We start from the raw sequence: 19466 nt of genomic DNA, 5'->3' as shown, positions 1-19466 counted from the left end.
TTGGCAAGTTACTATTTACAGCACATTTCCCTATTAGCAACTCTTCCACAGCAGCTCTAGATAATGTTGTTTTGATCCATCTGGAAAAGAACCATGATACTGTAGCAGAGGCAGGCCCTGAGTTCTCTACCTTGCTTTCTTCTCCCAGCAACTTCAACAGTATTAAATTTTGCTGTTCCAAGGTGAACAATCCAAGGAAGGGCTCCAGTTTGTTTTACCACTAGGAAGGAAAAGAGGGGAGAGACATGGAAATTTGATTTGAATTTCCCATTACTTCCAGGAAGACTGGCAAAGTAAGGACAGTAACTGCTGCAGCAGGAAAGATCCTCTGACTATAGATAGTGACCCCTAAGTTCTCAGTAGCAGTAGCCAATCTGATTTCTCTGCAAAGGTGATTGTGCTGCAGTCTTTAACAGTCTGTTGCCTGTGGTATCACCTGCATATGACCACACGTAAAGACTTTGCTTTTTCCTCCTTCAGTACCTCCGGCTGCTTGATTGTTAACACAGTATCAGAAGTTATTGTTTGGAAGTAGGATAGTTTCTATTTCAAATTATGTGCAACTATAGAATTTAGCTTGTGGAAAACTTCTTTTAACTTTATTAACTTGTGCTTTAGGAATATGAACACTTAAAAAAGAATCAATCAGCCATTTCAGATAACTGAGCTGGCAGACTTGGGTCCATGACACAAAAATATGTTTGTTATTTCCCTTAATTACAGGTAGAAATCATCAGCCAATCTTTGAACCTGGCTGGATAGAACACAAAGGTTTCCAAATGTCATTTATTTGCTCATGGAACAAGACTTTGACTTTCAAAGGTGGAAGTGAACAGAAAGGAAAAAGCAATGGCAGTTAATTTTAAGAATGATCAAACATTTAACAGCGTAATGCCTCCCCTTCTGCTCTACCTTTAGTACTTCTAATATTAGGGTGCATGATAGGCTAGAGAGGTGGAGCAAGGAGGCAAATGGAATACCCTGGAAACTGTTATCTTTAATTAAAGAGGGCTTTATTCTTTATGGCAGTAGGTGAGCAGGGAGTTCTGATCATTCTCCTTTTCCTTTCGAAAATGATTACACTGAATACACATCTTTCCAAATCTTGACAGCCATACATTGCACCTTAGCTACAGTGTTTGCTGTCTAAATGGAAACACTTCCAAAGCCAGATGCTGCCTGCCTCCCTGATTGCTTGTAGGGCTCTAGCGGGCAGTGGCATGGTTTTGCTTCCTAGTCAAATAGTCTTTGGCTATTTGCAGCTGCATATACATTTTCCTCTAGTCCTTATCATGTACATTTGTTCTGGTATCTCCATGCTTAAAAAAGGCATTGCAATTTAAATTGATAAACCAATGGGAGTAAGGATAGGATTAATTCTGTGGCTTCCAGTGGGGTTTTTTTTGGACAGTTCTTAACGTATTCACTAAATGTGCCTAGTTAGGAAAAACTCTTGTAAGCTTCTGTGCACAGGGTGGGCATAGCATCTCCCTGAAGAAATCTTCAGACATCTCCAGGGTGAATGAAGGTGAAAACCTGTTGGTAAATTAAATTTGCTGTTTCTGGGGTATTTAGTGTTTGGGGACCATGTTTTTTGTATTTTGTGTCCTATAGAATTCAAAACAAAAAGCAGTAAAAACTGTTGCTTTCTTTGCTCCACATTTCATTTATGTTCCTTTTATAAAGAACATTTTTGTATGTAATGGGTTACTGAGCTAAATGAGGAACCTGTGTCTTACTTCAGAGCATAAGCCCAGTAACAGCAAAAACATGGAAGTTGAGAGTTTTAGGTATTGCTGTTACTTCACCACAGTGGAATATTGATCAGCAGGAGAGAAAGCTTGTGTGGCCTTTGAGCCTTCTTTTACACTAACTTTTCAAGCAAAGTTTACAGTAACCTACCAACTTGTGCCTCAACCCATCTAATATTTGTCTTGTCTTCTATTTTAGATAAAGAATTTATTTGCTTTGTTAGTTGGATGAGCAGTTTGGTGAGAAATTCTTTCATCACGTTCCATTTCCTTTCCTAAATTGATTACTGATTTTGATGGAAAGAAAAAGTGAAACACTATTATTCAGAGTTTCACTATTTTGCAGGACAGAAAATGGTTCAGATGTAAAAGACAAAACAAAATATCAATCCCCGAAGTCAATAGCTATAACAAAATTCAGTGCTGAGTTTTGTGATTCTGCTTATGTTGACTTAACAGCTGTCTTCCTAAAGAGATCCATCAGTTTCAGTCATGCAGCTGCTCTTGGTCTGAAGTAAGAATTAAGAATGCTTAATGGCTAAGTATTAAGAAAGGCTTTTTGCATCATCTGGGGTTACTGTGTCCATGGGGATGTATATTTGTATATGTATACATTTTTGTTCTGTGACTAGACCTTTCCTAAAGCTCTTCCAGCTGTGGCCATAAACATCTTAAGCATCATTCAGCAGTCACTTCTGGCTTTGCTGGGCATGTTGAGGTTTTGGCTTATATTGGGAATTGTCCTTAGCATAGTCTGTACTCAGGTACTCCGTATATTCTATGATTCATTGGTCCTGTGATGCCTTTTTTAGTATTATAAAGTGGACAACAGCCAGCTGTAGAAAGAAATTTATCCTTCAAAAAAGATTCCACCCAATGACAGACTTGGGAGAAGGTGTCTCTCAGTGGCAGTTCTTCCTGCTTTCCTTGACAACTTTTTCCTTTACAGTGGCTTACTGTGAGGTTTTTTTTATGGTGCTGTGTAGACTGTTCTGGCCATGTTTCTACATGATTACAAATGGTATTTAGAATTTTCTTTTCTTGTGGTTTCTCCCTTCCAGCTAAGAACATCTCTTGGAAAAGGAAGAGCATTTCTTCGTTACTCCCTGGTTCACCAAAGACTAGCAGACACCTTGCAGCAATGTTTTATGAACACCAAGGTGACCAGGTGAATAGCAAAGTACCTTGTTAACTAATGGGTGTTTGCTCAGTGTGATCTAGCAACATCACCTAGTAGCTATTGAAAGAAGTTGAATCCCTTCCAAATGGGTGGCTTAGAGAGCTGGTAATAGGATATGAAGGATAATAGACCTTCTGGCCTAGGTCACTGGTTCATATCTATCTTGGGCTTGTAAAGATTGAAAGTTATTACAGGTAAATGTGTGTGGAATGGGTGGTACTGGTGCTTCCGTGTGTCGATCTCAAAGGTCATGTTTTCATAAGTATGGAAGATCCTGTGTTTGACCAGCTGCACATCATGAGGGAGGATTAATTTGGATATGTTGCACAAAGCCCTAGAAAGCATTTCCATATGCCTCTGGATTGTCATACAGAGGAACAACTTGCCCCTGGCCAGGGAACACCAAAGGTAGCTTGTAGTTGTTTGGAGGGACACCGCTAGGGCATTTAGAATAAGCCAACTATTTTCACAGTGTATTTAGCTCTGGATTCTGCTTTCTGTCCCTCATTTTTGATGTACTAAGTGAGTGCTTTAGGTATTTACTGTGTGATTTTCCCATGTATAGCAAATATATTGTATTGTCAGTGATTTGCCCAAGCACTAGAGGAAAAAGTCTTCTGTGCAGGGGCTCCTCTGAAGATATTTATGTGGAATTAATTAAAGTTGTTTAATTTTTTTTACATCAAAGGGATGGGATGTAGTTTGGTGGGTCTAGTTGCTTTCAGTTTGTGTTTAGAATAGTGTATCCTAATTTTTCTGGGGTGGAGTAAATAATGATGTTGTTGAGGTTTTTTGCAAGAGAAACTGCTTCTTCTCTTTTGCTTATGAATAAGTATTAATTGTTTTTTGTTTGTTTGTTTTCAAGTGACTGGTACTATGCAAGAAGTCCATTTCTGAATTCCAAAATGAGTTCTGACATTGTGGGTCAGCTCTATGAGCTCACTGATGTTCAGTTTGACTTGGCATCAAGAGGCTATGATTTAGATGCTGCTTGGCCAGCATTTGCCAGGTAAGATAGAACCACTTTGTCATTTTGTATTAACAGGGCCATAAACCACTTGCCTGTTAAAGACCCTGTAAAAGTTTATGCTTTTGAAGGTAGGAATACTTGTGTTAGAGCAGGTATATACTTTCCATTCTATGAACAAATTGGCCTGTTTTTCCTTCTAGTATACTATGTCCCAGCAATCACAGCTGATGCTCCGTAATACAGTACTTTCAGTAACAGCAGTTTAGGCCCAAATCCCAAGCTATTCTCATCTATACAGGCACAAGAAGAAATGTTCTTGGCTTCTGTTTTAAGAACTGAGACATACAGTGGGTGGACAGGCTAGCAGTGTGCTTCACTTGCAGCAATGGTGATCCCAGTAGACTTGGGGAATAACAAAAACTACTAGGTCTAGTCCAGATCCATTTGTATCAATGAGAATTTTCTAGGGCCACTTGCTGCCACCACCTGGTTGAGCTGCTGCCACACAGCAATACAATTCCCTAGAGTAAGACTGCACTGGTTCTTGTGGATGTGGGAAGTCATAGCTACCAGCCCCATAATCTTTTATAGGTGCCTTCGATATCCCTATTTTATTTTTCATCAACTTCAGTGGTTGTTGGCCAAGGCAGCAGGTGCAGTTATGTCTTTTTGCATGTGGTAGATACCAGTAGATAAATCTTACATGTACGAGTGGAAAGACATGTATATATGTGCTCAGAGTTATAAATTGTTTCTCTGTGTGATCAACAGAAGGACACTGTCCTCGCTTGGATCTTCAGCATATTTATGGAAGCCTCCAAGTCGCAGTTCCAGCATGAGCAGTTTAGTGAGCAACTATTTGCAGGTGAGCAGATTGCAAATAAGTATTTATGTGGCGTGGTAGATCTTTAGTTGGCATAGTTCCAGAGAACTTGGTGGTTTTATCATGGTTGTGACTCTTATAATGCTAAACTACAAAAAAGGGTTCTTAATTAAAAGTAAAGAGAATTGTCTGGTAGCTGAATCAACTGAATGTGCAAATATTGTAAAGGAAAAAAAATATATTCAGAAGACTACCTGCAGATAGGTATGCTTTCATCTATCTTTTGGGAAAACAAGTCCCATTTCCTGTAAGTAGATATCTTGCAGTGCTGTGAACACAACGTAGAATGTCACTGTGTGTTAAGAATCTGAACTTGCATTTATGTACATGTTTAATACTACTTAAACGTTCTGGTTTTCCCCCTCTGTTCATTTAGGCCCAAGAGTTTCCCTCCAGCCCTGATGTAAATAGCTCACTGAATGCTGAACACCTTGAGGGCTATGAAGAGATGCGTTTAGAACTTGACCAGGCTGAGCTGAGGCAGAGGGAACTTCAAGATCGTATTCACCAGCTAGAAATGGAAAACCAGGAGCTCCAGGCAGCTGTCAGCCTTCAAAAAGAGCAAGTACAGGTAGAAAAGGAGAAGAGCAATAACTACAGTGAGGAGAACTCCCGGCTGACAAAGATGATCACAGAGTTACAGAAGCAGTGTGAGGTCTCACACTCCACTCAGAGCACTGTCCATGACCTGCAGAAGTGCCTACAGTCATTGGAATTAAATGCAGTGGAGCAGCAGAAAGAATATTCAACAAAAGTGGAGCAGCTGTTGACCAGCAAGGAAGACTGTGCCTCAAAATTGCAGGTTTCAAGTCAGGAGCTGGAGACCTCGAGGGCTTTGATTGCTGTGAATAATCTTTGCATCGATGAGCTCAAAGCCAAGCTGAGTTCTGCAGAACAGAAGAATCTCAGCCTCCTTGCGAAAGTTGATGCTGCCTTGGACGAAAAGGGGCAGCAAGCCACAGCCCAGTGTGACTCTGCCCTACAAATACATGCACTGTTAGAGAAGCTTCAGGAGATGGAAAAGGAAAAGGCAGATATGCAAAGACTCAATGATGAACGTGCGTCTCAGCTGAAAGCAGCAAAGGAGGAGCTGCGGCTGAAAGAACAGGCACAGAAGGAACTGGAATCCAGATACAATCGCCTCACTGCTGACTCCAGAGAAGAAAGTGAAAAGCTGATTGGGAGCCTGGAAACTATGACAAAGGAAAAGGATGCACTTCAGGAGGCCCTGACTCTGAAAGGAAAGGAGATGGCTGAGCTCCAGACCCAGGTAATGGGGTCGCTGGCTCAGGTGGGGTCACTGGAAAAAAGTCTTGAGGAAGCCAGGAAAGAAAAAGAGAAACTTGAGGAGGAATATGGTAGGAGGGAAGGAGCACTGAAGCAGGAATCCCAGTCACAAGCAGAGCAACTTGCACTACAGGAGGGTCACTTAACAAAGGTGAGTCAGACTGTGTGTAGCCTTGAGGAGCAAAACCGCAAACTCATGTCTGAGAAAGAGCATCTTGGGCAGAAAGTCAAGGAGCTGGAGGAGCAGATGGAGCAGCAAAACTCTGCAGTGACCGAATTGGATGAGGAGAGCAGGAAGCTGAAAGCAGAGAATATGAATTTGCAGCAGTCCAAGAACAAGATGGAAGCGAAGCTGAAAAATCTGGAAGCTTCTAAAGCTTCCCTGGAAGCTGAGGTAGCCAGGCTGAGAGCCTCTGAGAAGCAACTTCAGAGTGAGATAGATGATGCCCTGGTGTCAGTTGATGAAAAAGAAAGAAAGCTCCGGGGCGAGAACAAACAGCTGGATGAAGACTTGCAGAATGCCAGGAGGCAAAGCCAAATTCTGGAGGAGAGGTTGGAGGCTCTGCACTCAGAATATGAAGAACTAAGGCAAAGAGAGGAGACCACCAAGGAATCTTATGCCTCACTTGAAGGACAGCTAAAGAGTGCCAAACAGCATAGTTTAGAAATGGAAAAAAGCTTGGGCACCTTGAAGGAAAGCAAAGAGTGTCTCCAGTCACAGGTCACAGAGAAGGAAGTAGAACTGCAAGGCTTGGAGAACCAGTGTGAGCAGCTGAGAGCAGAAGCTGAAAGACACAGAAAGAAAGCAGAGACTCTTGAGGCAGAAAAGCTCAGTGTTGAAAAGACATGCCTTCATCAGACAAAGCTTATAGAATCCCTCACATCAGAAAAAGAATCAGTGGAAAAACAGCAACTACAGCAGGCAGCTTCCCTGGAGAAGGAGGCAAAAGAGCTGGCCTTCAGACTGACCATGAGCGAAGAGCAGTTGGAGGTCAACCGAGGTGAAGTGTCAAGGCTGCAAGCAGAAGTCCTAGACCTGCGAGTCAAGCTTCAGCAGACCATTGATGAGAGAGAGAGGATGAGAGGTGAGCTGGCAGTCGCTGTGACTGCCTTGAGTGAGCAGAAGGAGCTTGTTCAGCAGCTGAAAGAGCACAGTGAGTGTCTCAACAGAAACCATGTGCAAGAACTGCTACAATGTAAAGAAAGGGAAGAAGTGCTGAAAAAAGAGCAGGAGACAACAGCCCATCAAAAAGCTGAGCTGGAAAATAATTTGCTGAACTTGAAGGAAGAGTTATCCAAGGTTAAGCAGTACTTGGAAAATGCTAGAATGGAAAACGAAGAAAACAAAGATCTCCTCCACAGGACCAACACAGATATGGCTGAACTTGGTATTCAGATTTGTGGCTTGTCCTCTGAAAAGATGGATGCAGAAGAGCAGTTAGCCCAGGCCAGAGAAAGGCTCAAAGAACTGGAAGAACAGGCGGCAGAGCAACAGAAGAAGCTGAAGCTTGACATCTCTAATCTCAAAGAAGAGAACAAGAGCTTGCAAGAGAAATTAGAGGAGGCTCAAATATGTGCCGCAGCTGTCCCAAATCTGCAATTGCAGCTGGAGACAGTAAAGAAACAGGCACAGAGTTTCCAAGAGACCAGCCAAGAAGAGCTGTCTGCAATAAAATTTCAAATGAGCACAGAGATTCTAAATTATCAGACAAAATTCAAGGTAAATTAATGTAATTATTATAGCTGAGGGAGCTGCTTTACCATCTGCTGCAACAATTACTGCATGAAATCCTAAGTTTTGTGTAGGTCAGGCTCTGAGACTAGCATGCAACTAACCTTAGCCTGCGAATCTGAAAATGTCTCTACACTCATGATCTAGGCCTATCTGAGATAAAATCACTCTTCAGAGTGTTATGGACCTGTACAGTGTGGCCGTCCAAGCCCAGTGGAGAAGCCATCCACTCCTTGAGAGGGTGATGATTTCTTATGCTGGCACCGAAGGTGGCATCTGCTGTAACTATTCCCTCTGGTTACAGCTGTGGTTGTTCTCTTTTTTGGTAGGAACATTGCAAGACCTGTTCCCCACACCTCTAACACTGCTTCTCCTTAGAACTGACTCTGATGAAAGCAGACTTAAACTGAAACCATATGCTTTTGCAGCTAATTCTCTAATGTGTTTTTACTTTCAGCTGCTCAAGGTAGCAGCTGAGAAGATCGAAGTTTGGCTTCCAGAAAAACCTGAATCAGCCCTGTATATGTGAAACAGCACACCTAAAGGCTGAAGATTTTATTGTGGTTTTTTTGCCATTCTGAGAAAACGTCTAAGACTGGTGGTTGATCAGAGGCTTATGCCATTGCATGAGTTTGACCTTCTTTTTGTTCAGAATTGTAACAACCTATGGAAAGTAGCAGTAAAACACAGCTAGTGCCACCACAGAGGGAGTTTTCTTGATTCCAGATGTTGAGTGTCTTTTTAGCTGTCTTTCATAAGCCTGACAGTGGTGCTGCATTTATCACACGCATGGCACTAAGAGCACTCATGATTCACGGCTGGGAATTTTGTAAATGAAGGGGTGGCCGCTAGAAGGTTTCTAACTCCTGCCTCAATCTCTCTGCTAGGCAGTCAGTGAGGAGTGTGGGAAAGTGAGAGAGCAACTTGAGGAGCAGAAGCGACAACAGCATGCTGCGGAGGAAGAGATTACCGAGTTACAAGTAGGTGCTTGATCTGATTTAAAACCAGAGGCGTTTGTGTCAGCAGGCATTAGTGTTATAGCTGAGAAGGCAAGCAGCATTTCTGATGACTGGCTGTGAGTCTGAGAATGCCCTTGAATAAATACACCATGCTGCAGACAAAATACTCAGCAGCTGACAGCCACCAAAGCAGAGATTATGAAAGGCACAGCTTCACTTAGGATTTGTTCTCTTTCGAAAGCTAGCCAGGTTTTCTGTAAGACCTGGCTATGTGTTCTCTTCTTGAATGGGAGTGCAGGTTCAAAATGTGTCTTTCTTAGGCCCTGCATACCACTGTACACAGTTACATGTATGGATCCTTCTGTTTTCAGGCTTCAAAGGGCACTGAATCAGAGAGTTAATCTGTCTGAGAAATAACCCAGCCAGAAAAAAAATAGAATTTTTGCAATAAATTTATTGAACAGTTGAGTTAGGAGGGTCATACTGAGTTGTAAGGAATCCAGAAACAAGGAAGTTAAGGTTACTGAATGTGGCCCTGCCTGTTAACAGAAATACACACACCTTTAGATGCAGTTGGATATGTTCCCTGAGGACTCCAAATTTGGCATACCTGGCATACTCTGGAGAGGCTAGCTGTGAAAGGAGTTGGTTTTGTTGTCCATTGTTCTTCATATTCCATATGGCTTTAATAAACAACATTTTTCTCCTACTTAATTTTTTACTTTTGAATTTTTTAGGTGGTGAAAAAGCTTTCAGAGTGTATTCTTTTGCCATTATCTTTGAGAGATTTTCCTTGATAAAGAGGCAAAAGCTCAACTGACATGAACTAACAAGAATTACAGGCTTAATGCTCTCTTAGTTTAGAGTTTATCCCTTATTCAGTGTGACAGAAGTAATCAGTCACTAGTACACAACTAATTACTGCCTGCTTATACAATAATATCTTAATTGGTTGTGTGGCTGTAACTGATTCTTCTGAAACATTGTTAGCTGTCCTGGTAATTGTCCTATGCATGGTAAAGAGTTATTTTTATGTGTAAGGAAATACGGTCATTTATTTTACTAGGCTGCAAACACGAGTTTGTCCAGAAAGCTGGATGAAGCAAGAGAGCAGCTGTCTGAATCAGAATCTGCTCGGCTGCAGAGGGAAGAGGAGGTGACATCTCTTAGAGAACTCTTGGAAAGGTGAGAGTTTAGGTTCTTACACGAGCCATTAATTGTAAGCTCAGCAAGGGAACAATAACCAAAATGTAACGAAAATCGCTGGGGTTTATGAAGTACCGTGTGCCACAGGGTTTATATAGGGCAAATAGTGCATGGGCACTGATGAGGAATATCAGATTGACACTTCAGATAAGAAATAGATAAATTACACACCACACATGAATGAGCAGTTTAGATTTTACTGTATTGTTAGCTGAGGACATAAATTCATTGTATGTCTTCCTTCATGAAACTTAAAGATGTTCTTATAACCTTCTTTTACCTTATAGGTTAAGCACAAAATTAAAACAATATTGGGAGGGGTTGTAAGGAATGGAAAATTTAAGGTTTTGGGCTGTTTGTTTTTTCTCTCCTCTCCATGATCTTCAGGGAATCAGCAAGAATTATTTGAATGGGACCACATGCTGCTTGTCTTTGCCAGGTTTCTTATCAGCTTTAATTATCTAACTCAGGCTGTGTTTTCAAGGTCTGTAATGTGGACCTGTGTGGTGTGGATAATGTGGAAATCAGAAATAGAACTCTGAGGCGTGGACTCACACAGAGTCTAATGGGTTAACCAAAGCCTATGTATTTTTATGTTTTTTGCTGATATCATCTTTTTTATTCCCAGTGTGGTAGCCATCATAAGCTTTACTATAAGCAGACCATCCAAGAAATTGCTGGTTGCTGACTGTGTTCACTAGATGGTGGACTATGTGCATTTTCAGTGATGCAGAAAAGTGGAGAGATTCTGTCTAGCTCTAAAAAATTTGCAAAATTGAGAACAATTTCACTGAAACTAACCATTTATCAGGGTGGAGTAGCCCATTCTTCCATGGGGAAGACTTAAATGCACATGAGCTAAAAATGATTCTTAATTGCCTTTATATTTGATCAGGATCCAAAAAGAAGCTGATGAAGCAAAAGAGAAGATCCTGGATTACACTGAGAAGCTCAGCAAGGTGGCAGCAGACAAAGATAGCAGTGACCAGAAATTATTTGCTGAACTGGATGACCTGACAAGAACAAAACACTTCCTTGAAGAGCGTTTGATAGAACTTATCAGGTTGGCATCAAAACAAACAGCAAGCAGAAATTAAAATCCTAGCTTAGGATGTTGAGGGATACTGCCTAGGTGGTCCAGTCTTGTATTCCTGAATTAAAGATACAAGTAATAGCCAAATTCATCAGCAGCTGAAATTTTGCATTTCCACAGTACAGTAAAAAAATGTAACACCGAATGTTATCTCCTTAATTTGCTGTCTGTTTTGCAAAAATATGTAGTTCTCCACATGGCATGTGTTCTTCTCCTTGTCTTCCCAGAAGCTTCAGGAGGTTTTTTTATCTATCTTTATTTCTGAAAGCTCCTCAGAAATTTAGAGCAAAGGAATTTTTACTGTGAAGCTTTCACCAGCATTCCTCTTGAGGTTAGTTAACAGGAAACCAGCACTGATAACTTCTGTGTGTTTTTCTTTCCTTTAACTGTGTCTCTGCAGAGATAAGGATGCTTTGTGGCAAAAGTCCGATGCTCTGGAGTTCCAGCAGAAGCTTAGTGCAGAGCAGAGGTGGCAGGGGGACACAGAAGTTAATCACTGTCTGGACTGCCAGAGAGTGTTCTCATGGATGGTGCGCAGACACCACTGCAGGTCAGTTTGTTGAACTGTATTGCACTGTTCAAAAGCAAAATTCAGTATGATCATCTACATGGATGAAAGATTTCTTAATGTTTGCAGTTCAGTGATCAAAATCATTGATATATGACATTATAGAGGCTGAAAGAACACACGAGCTTGGAAGGGGGTAAAAGACATTAATGGAAAGGTCCCTTGACATGTATTAAGGCAAAGATCTGGATGCAACTCTGACCTGGGGAGTCTGTTAGTATCTCATTTCTGGAAACAAAGATAATCACACCCTACCTGGTGTGTTTCTTTGAAGGACTGTGCACTTCCCTCTTCATGCTCTAAACAATATTCACTAAGATGGTTTTGGTATTGTGATGTAAGTATTCCAGAACAAATTCCAACCTGCTGTGCAAATGTAAATTTTTTTACTTACACTAGATATGTTGAGAGATAATTACCAATTGCAGAGTAATCTTTTTTTTTTAAAGTTGATATTAAATTATTTCCCCTACAGTTATTATTATTTATCCGATCTAGATTTATTAAAATATTTTTAAGTGGATACATTTCAGGGTCCCAGTGATATATTTGGTTTGGCTCTTCACTGTTCCTTATTCTCATGACCTGATTTGTCATGTAAGGAAAGAAATACTGGGACTGTTTCAACTGCATATAAATGTAAACAGCTTTCCATGGGGATTAGTGAATAATGAAGTCATTTTAGGTAAAAACTTCCAAATTACTCATTTCTACTAAAGTCTGTGAAAGGTATTCGTGTTGATGATTTAAATGGTTATGAAAAACAAAACCATTAAAACTTCATGAGTAGCAGTCATCCCTGCTGGGTGCTTTTCTTCATCAAAAATCTTTAAATGCTCATTAAAAAAATAGTTGACAGTTTAATACTGAGAGACTTCAGAGTGAAGAGGGCAGGAGGCATGAATGTACATGTATGAGTCCAATACTGGTTTTTCTTTCTTGTCTGAAGGGGAGAGGGGTCATTATGAAGCAGAGGCATATAGATGTGTTCTAACAGTCCTTACAATCAAGTAGAGTTTTGCTGTACCTTAGTATGAAATGTGGCCTGTACAATATTATTAAGCACATTTCCTTTCTATGTACTTAGTATAAATATTATTTATTTGCATTGCATATTTGTGTGTATTTGGTTGTTTTATGTCTTTATATTTAAATGTAATTTTATTTCTTTTTTAGTACTTTTAGTTTTTTCAGTTTTCTCTGTTTATTAAGGTAGCAAAATGCGAATGTGAATTTCTGCCCTGTGCTTGTCAAGAAGACTTATTTCACTTCAGAAAGGAGCACAGTCTGTATAATGAGTTCTGCCACGGACGTAGTTTTCGCTCTTTTGCAGAAAACAAGACTGTTATGACAAAGCCCCAAACTCTGTCACGTAGATATGTTCCAGCTGTATGTGGTGCTTTTCTAACATCTTTGGTTTTGAATCATTTCTAGAATGTGTGGTCGCATTTTCTGCTACTACTGCTGCAACAACTACATGGTGACAAAACCTGGTGGAAAAAAGGAGCGTTGCTGCAGAGCTTGCTTTAATAAGCCTAGAGTCATCGTGGACAGTACAGATGACTCTGGATCCAGTGCCAACCAGGAAGGATCACCAGCTTCATTGGAATCGCCTGTGTCACCATCTGAGAGGAGTTTTGGTTAGTTTATTGTTTGCATGCTGTTGAGAAATAAGTAGGGTTCTTTGACAGTCTCCAAGAAACCACATGGTCACTTCCTGCTCCAAGGACCTGCAGTAGGTCATGGAGTGTTTTCAGGGTGTGACTGATCCCATCTTTGAATTTGATTGGTATTGACAGAAACATGTATGTATATTAAATGAGTGTCAGTCAGCCCAAGGTTTTATATTAGTTCTGGTAGTTACTTAATGCTTCTGTAAAGGTAAAGGAATGGCCCAGTCTTCTCCCTTAAGGGCTTTGCTTGTATGTCCTTTTATTTTCCAGACAACCAGCTAATATTGTTTATGTTTATTTTCATGTCCTTTTATGGCACAGTTGCAAGTGAAGCCTCTAAACCACCAGATGATGCAGCATTTGATATAATCACTGATGAGGAGCTGTGCCAAGTACAGGAAACAGACTCTCTCCACAATGAAAGTCAGATGGAAAGAGTGTCTTTGGATCAAAGCATGACAGATTTGTGAGTAAACACCGGTTCATGGAGAGGAGAATCTTTTGGGTTTGCTTTAGAATGTTCTTTTTTTTTCCCACTGAGAACCTCTACATAAAGAGAAGACACCACTGTTCCGAGGCCACATGTTCATTAGACCAACACTACATAATTTTGACCTATTTGAATAGTCAGCATCAAATCTAGTAAATATAAACAGCTCCATCCTCTCCCTCCACCTGTTTCTCCACAGCTCAGGGGAGTAGTCCCAGCTCTGTGCTGTCATCAGGCCAGCTGTCACCTTTAAAGCAGCATTCAGGCCACACTGGATCACTGGTCATGCACACAACTTGTAATAAGAGCTAAGTGATACTGTCAGACTCACCACTGCGTAGTATCAACAGAACAAGGAGGTGGGGAAAAGTTAAGGAAAGATGTGCTCTTTTTATGACAGGCTTCATTGAACTAAATGTGAAAGAACCTGTCTGTGTCCATAGGATTCCTTTTTACCTTAAGATGACAGCTCACAGAAAAGAAAAAGAACAATTGCGTAGCTAAATCTGGCACAAGTTTGTTATTTCTTTCTTAAGAAAGGGAGAGTGAATGTGGATTTCAGTAAGTTTTTTTACATCTATTTCTACACTGAATTAGCAATGAAGAGGATCTCATCTGAATATCTAAATACTTGGTTTGCAAATTATGTTGTAGTATTATAGTGTAATATATATCGAGGTTTATACAAAATGTTGATTTACTATTGTTCAAATATTTCAAGTATTTTACAAAACTTCTGTAAAATATATTATCTTTTGAGAAGAAAAAAGAAAGACAAATTTCATCTAAATGAAATTGCTTCTGAGCAGAAAAATAAACTTGATAAATCTAAATGCTAAGCTGAAAATAGCCACAGAGTAACCAGTCTGTTGCTGAGAAAGCAGTTCTAGACTCTTTTGCCTTCAGGAGACACATTTCTGATATAAACCACAGTGACTTGCAGTTTGTTTATTTGGTAAAAAAAACTTTTCAAAATTCTATGTTTTTGTTTCTTGGTAAATAACTTGTCTGTATTCTGCCTGTTTTGTATACTGTTGACACTGACAGTATATTTCTGCTTGTGATGTGCTGAGCATACATGAATGAACTGAGCTCCACAATGCTCTTATGAATTGTTTTGCAAAGGGGCAGTTTGTGGTGGTGGGTTTTTGTATGTTTGTTTGTTTTATAAAGGAAAAAGTGTAATGTACTACTAATTTGAATTTGTGCTGTCTGCAGAGGGTGTATCACAGGTGAGTTAGCTCTGGAGAAAACAACCAGAAGAAATAGGTGTGGGTCACCATTGGTTTCAGTTTGGGATTGATCTAGGTTTGTCTTGTCCCACAAAGTATTCAAGCTAGAAGGAAGGATTGCCACTAACAGTAGAATACTATTCTTGAAGAGTGCCCGTGCAACAACTTACTTGCACCATGTAAACTTTTGCAGGTTGTCCATCTCCCCTTGTTCACATATTATAGGCAGAAGAGCCAGGAAATAGTGTTTTCTCTCTGCTGCTCTTGGTTATCAGTTTCCTGAGCAGTTGGGAGAGTCTACTATGGTCATATTTGGAGCGAGAACGGCCTTCTTACATTGCAGATGACTTGATCATCTCGTGTTGATTGTGTGGTTTTGTGTTATGGGAGAGATCTAGAAACTGATAAATGAGTCAAGTGGTGGTGTGGTGCCGGTGGTCCGTGTTGAGGGGAAAAAAGCAGAGCACAGTGTTGATTGTGACAGCACAGTTTTCTCATTTGTTTCTGTGGTGAGGAGTGTACGTGTACCTGAAGCTTGAGTGTCACTTAGCACATGAGCAGATAATGCAGCACAAGATGCTTTGGGGGTTTGAGAGTAAATGTGCCAGAGGCACTATACTGAGAACAAGCAAAGATTCTGCTAACCCTCTGTTCTGTCTTTGACAGCAGCCCAATGCAGATGTACTGAAAATTTCCCACATTTCAAGGATCTGCAGTTCAGTTACTTTCTGAATTTCTTTGCTGCAGATTTCTTGGCTGTACTGGACTGAATACCCTGAACTTCATATAGACCTCTAGTCCTTTTATTGTTTTTTGAAAGTGTCCAGCTAAATGTGGCCTGATGGAAACTTTCGATAGTCTCCACTGGCATTCCAATAATGTTGTCTTTGCATGAAATTGAATACTTTGAGCAGAATTTACTTTGATATTGTGCGTGGGGAAGACACAAAGGATCCGATATTGTGCTTGCTAGATGCAGGTCTGAGGAATACATACAAATAAGTAAGTTTTCAGACCAGACTTCTTTGTTGAGATCTCCTGAAAATAATCCAGTCTAGTTGGGTTTTGCCAGAGATGTGAACTAATTGGTGTGGCTCTATATATGAGGGAGATAAGCAGCCAAGAGAGGGAAGAGAAGGGAAGCTTGGTGTCCAAATAGAAGATCTGCGATAGACATACTCTGTTGACATAGTTTCTTATGACCTTACTCTGACTGACTGGCAGTCACACTGACCATATCTATTCTAGCTGTGAGTCCTTTCTGGATTGGCAATGCGAGTTTCTGCTCAAAGAAGTGAATTATCTTAAAGGACATTCCTGTTTCTATTTGTCATCCTTTTGGTGCCTACTGTACTGTTACTCTATTTTTCACTTGTTTTCTTCACCTAGCCTGCCACTGTAGTTCTTTCCTTGAAGTGACATGAAGCAATTACAACAAAAATATTTCATAACAGCAAATTTTGAGAGTCTGCCTTTACTGGTATAGGTCAGTTGAGAATCAATTAAAACTCAACTTGGTCATGAACTGCACAGATGTGTGATAAGATAGTTGATGTACCAGCATAACTCTGGCTGACCTTGAAGCAACTCTTTCCTACAGGTTAGGATTAAGCAGCAGTTGCTTCATTCTTTCAAGTCTGTTATGTGTGTTTGGAGCAACCTGATAAAAATCTTAATGTGAGAAGCTAAGTTGTGTAATTGTGGTAGATCCCGCTACTTCAAGGCTCATGGGTCTTCTTTTGAAGTGTTGTATTTTTAAACGCTTTTATTTCTAAAGCATTCACATTTGCAGATTGTGTTCTAAAACAGAGGTCAGGATAGTGTATAGCACTGGATCAAAGTCCTCAGGGTAAACCAGTCCACTGTATTTCCATTTTTACATATCATAGACATTACATGCCTGCTATACATGTTGCAGCAGCAGAACCAAGATCATAGACAGCAGAAGAATAAAAAAAAAAAAAAAAACCACCAACAAGAAAAAACAACAAAAATAACCCCTTGCCACCACCCTGGTACAGAAACAAAGAGTTTATTCACATGTTGATAGTGGTAGAAAGAACATCTCAGCCTATCTACACTGTGGTTGCTTTGGTTTGCATTCTTTTTTTTTCTTAAAGAAGACTCATAACACTCTTTGCTAACCTAATTACTACTAACATGGCCAAGTGCCAGTGTAGCCAAAAGGGGGAACTGAATGTGGCAAAGCATTCACTGTGCAGAACCAGCCAGGAAGGAGTGGGGGCAGAACCTCTTGCCATCCTCTTGCTGGCAAAGCCTGCCTTGCTGTCTATGGGGATAGCAGTTTTACTTGCCACACACATGTAAAAGCACAACATGTTCCTTCCTAGTTTTACTTTAAGAATATTTCACTGTGGGAGGAACGAGAGATTGTATAGTAAGGAAAGGATTGCCTAAGCAGCTGTTTTCTAAGGGGGAAAAGGGACATGGAAACAACAGGTCAGGTACCACTGAGCTGCACTGCTCTGATAAGAAGGACTGAGAGTTAATGGGGAGAAAAGGAACATCCAGAGTGAGTGTGATTATTTAAAAAATGGTTTGAAACAGTTTAAACTGGTATTTTAAAGCTGTAATGCAAAGGACTTTCAGCCTTTGGGCCAGACCCAACCCTGCCTTCACCACAGCTGCATAAAGCCTCCTTCTGCTCCTCTCCAACATCCCTTCTTTTTTCTATTCCAGTCTGTTCTCCAACCTGTTCTCCTACTCTCTGCAAGAGCTTTTGCATACTTTCAGTCCCAATCTGCCCTGCTCCCTGCACACCTTTTTGCCTCCCACTGGGAAGTGAAAAGGCCAGAGGTGGAAAGGGAGGACTGGAGGAACAAGATTGGAAAACAACTAAGGAGTCCACAGTTTCATGGCAAGGGAACCAGGATGCCAGGAGAAACAGACTGGAAAGATGTCACGGGGCAAAAAATGTGTGGGAATGGGGATATGAGTGTTTGGATCTAGGGAAGCAGTGCTTAGTGTTGGAGACCACATGTGACATGATGTCCCTTGTGTTTGCAAGAGGTCTGGTCAACTGGCACCATGAGCTCTGTTATCAGAAGTAAGATACAAAGATGTGTAGGGGATGTTCAGACCATGAACCTGATATTAGATGAAAGGCAGATGAAACTGCTGCTTTATTACAGAAATTTTAGACAAATACTAAAGGATTATGTGTAGAGAACTCCCAAGTGGGAAAAAAAAAACCACCCAAAAAAACCATAATCACACAGGAAACCCAGCATGAAGATTGAAATGTATATGTTTTTAATCCAGGAATTCTCATGAAATGAGAAATGAAAGGCTGAACTAAAATATGTAATATATTTGAAACAAAACTCATAAAAGCTTTTATTAACAAATACCATTCATGGAAAAACAGCATGCCAAAGGTTTAGGAGTCAGGAAATTCAAGTTAGCTTTATGTCATGAAGCATGGGCTCTGCATAGCTAACTCAGGTACAAGCTTTGGCTGGAAAAGCAGGAGACACTGAAGTATCATGATTAAGGTAGGTTGGTCTAAAGTTGATCACAGTGTTTATTAATGGCATTGTATTTCCTCTTTCACTCAGGCTACCTATCTCAGCATTTACAAAAAAACAATGTGAAACAGAAATGGTGAAATAGTTGACAGATTTTCTAGGCAGTTTTTGTAGCTTTTGGCATCTGCATTATTTGAAGCAGTAGGTTGAGAGTCTTCCTGTTCAGTGGTTTGCCACTGTTTAGCCATAACTTGTTGTTGGATACATCTTGAGATTTTAATAATTTCCTGTAAGTACCTTCTGATTATCATCCCCATGAAGAAATGCAGAACAGGGTTAATTAAGACAGCCATGGAAATAAGCAAGAGTTCCTGTTATGATAATTGCATATTCAAAACTGCTATTCAAGTTAAAGCTCCAGTCTATGTTAATTATCAGTCTCAAGAAAGTATAGGGTAACTGAGAGGGGATAAACGGGACAACTATAGGAAATACTTTTTATAGATTTGTTCTTTTGAAGAATTCTGGCATGCAGTAAAGTTCTAATAATTAGTGAGTAACCAATGATGATGGCTAGCATAGGAATGCAATACGCAAGAGTCACTTGGATCACTTCAAGAGCCAATTCTGTGTGATGGTTTGGCTATTCTTCCTGACATAATGCCTTATCAATATTAAACACCTCACTAAAAAATATGGTGTGGCAAATGCTAGCATGATCACTGAGATAAGACACAGAATTATTTGCCCTGTGTCATTTGTTGTTTGGTTTGACACATATGTGTTTCGGTGGCAAAAGTGATAGCAATAAGTCAGTCAAAGGTGATAGACATTAGAGTTAACATTGAAGTGTATACATGTCATGGTGCCTAAAGTCCGCTCCTGAGCAACAGAATATCCCTAGAGTGGCAGCATCTAAAGGAAGACCTGTCAGCTATAGCCAAGTTCACCAAA

At 40.3% G+C, this 19466-nt stretch overlaps 1 protein-coding gene across 3 annotated transcripts in view; it reads left to right on the top strand.

Moving 5' to 3' along the window:
• FYCO1 (FYVE and coiled-coil domain containing 1) overlaps positions 1–19466 on the top strand; it is a 45214-nt gene that overhangs the window by 12509 nt on the left and 13239 nt on the right. For all 3 annotated transcript variants that reach the window (XM_018075367.2, XM_018075368.2, XM_018075365.2), the window contains exons 5-14: positions 2813–2919; positions 3797–3940; positions 4673–4766; positions 5161–7791; positions 8691–8783; positions 9829–9947; positions 10864–11031; positions 11462–11611; positions 13064–13269; positions 13624–13768. In XM_018075367.2, the coding sequence (XP_017930856.2) occupies positions 2813–2919; positions 3797–3940; positions 4673–4766; positions 5161–7791; positions 8691–8783; positions 9829–9947; positions 10864–11031; positions 11462–11611; positions 13064–13269; positions 13624–13768 (3857 nt within the window). The remainder of the gene's footprint in view (positions 1–2812; positions 2920–3796; positions 3941–4672; positions 4767–5160; positions 7792–8690; positions 8784–9828; positions 9948–10863; positions 11032–11461; positions 11612–13063; positions 13270–13623; positions 13769–19466) is intronic.

Source organism: Manacus vitellinus, unplaced genomic scaffold, assembly GCF_001715985.3.
Source record: "Manacus vitellinus isolate BGI_N305 unplaced genomic scaffold, ASM171598v3 scaffold_3_pilon, whole genome shotgun sequence".
Taxonomy (NCBI): Eukaryota; Metazoa; Chordata; class Aves; order Passeriformes; family Pipridae; genus Manacus; species Manacus vitellinus.
Note: the sequence above shows the minus strand (reverse complement) of the source record. Positions and strands in the feature narration are given on the sequence as shown.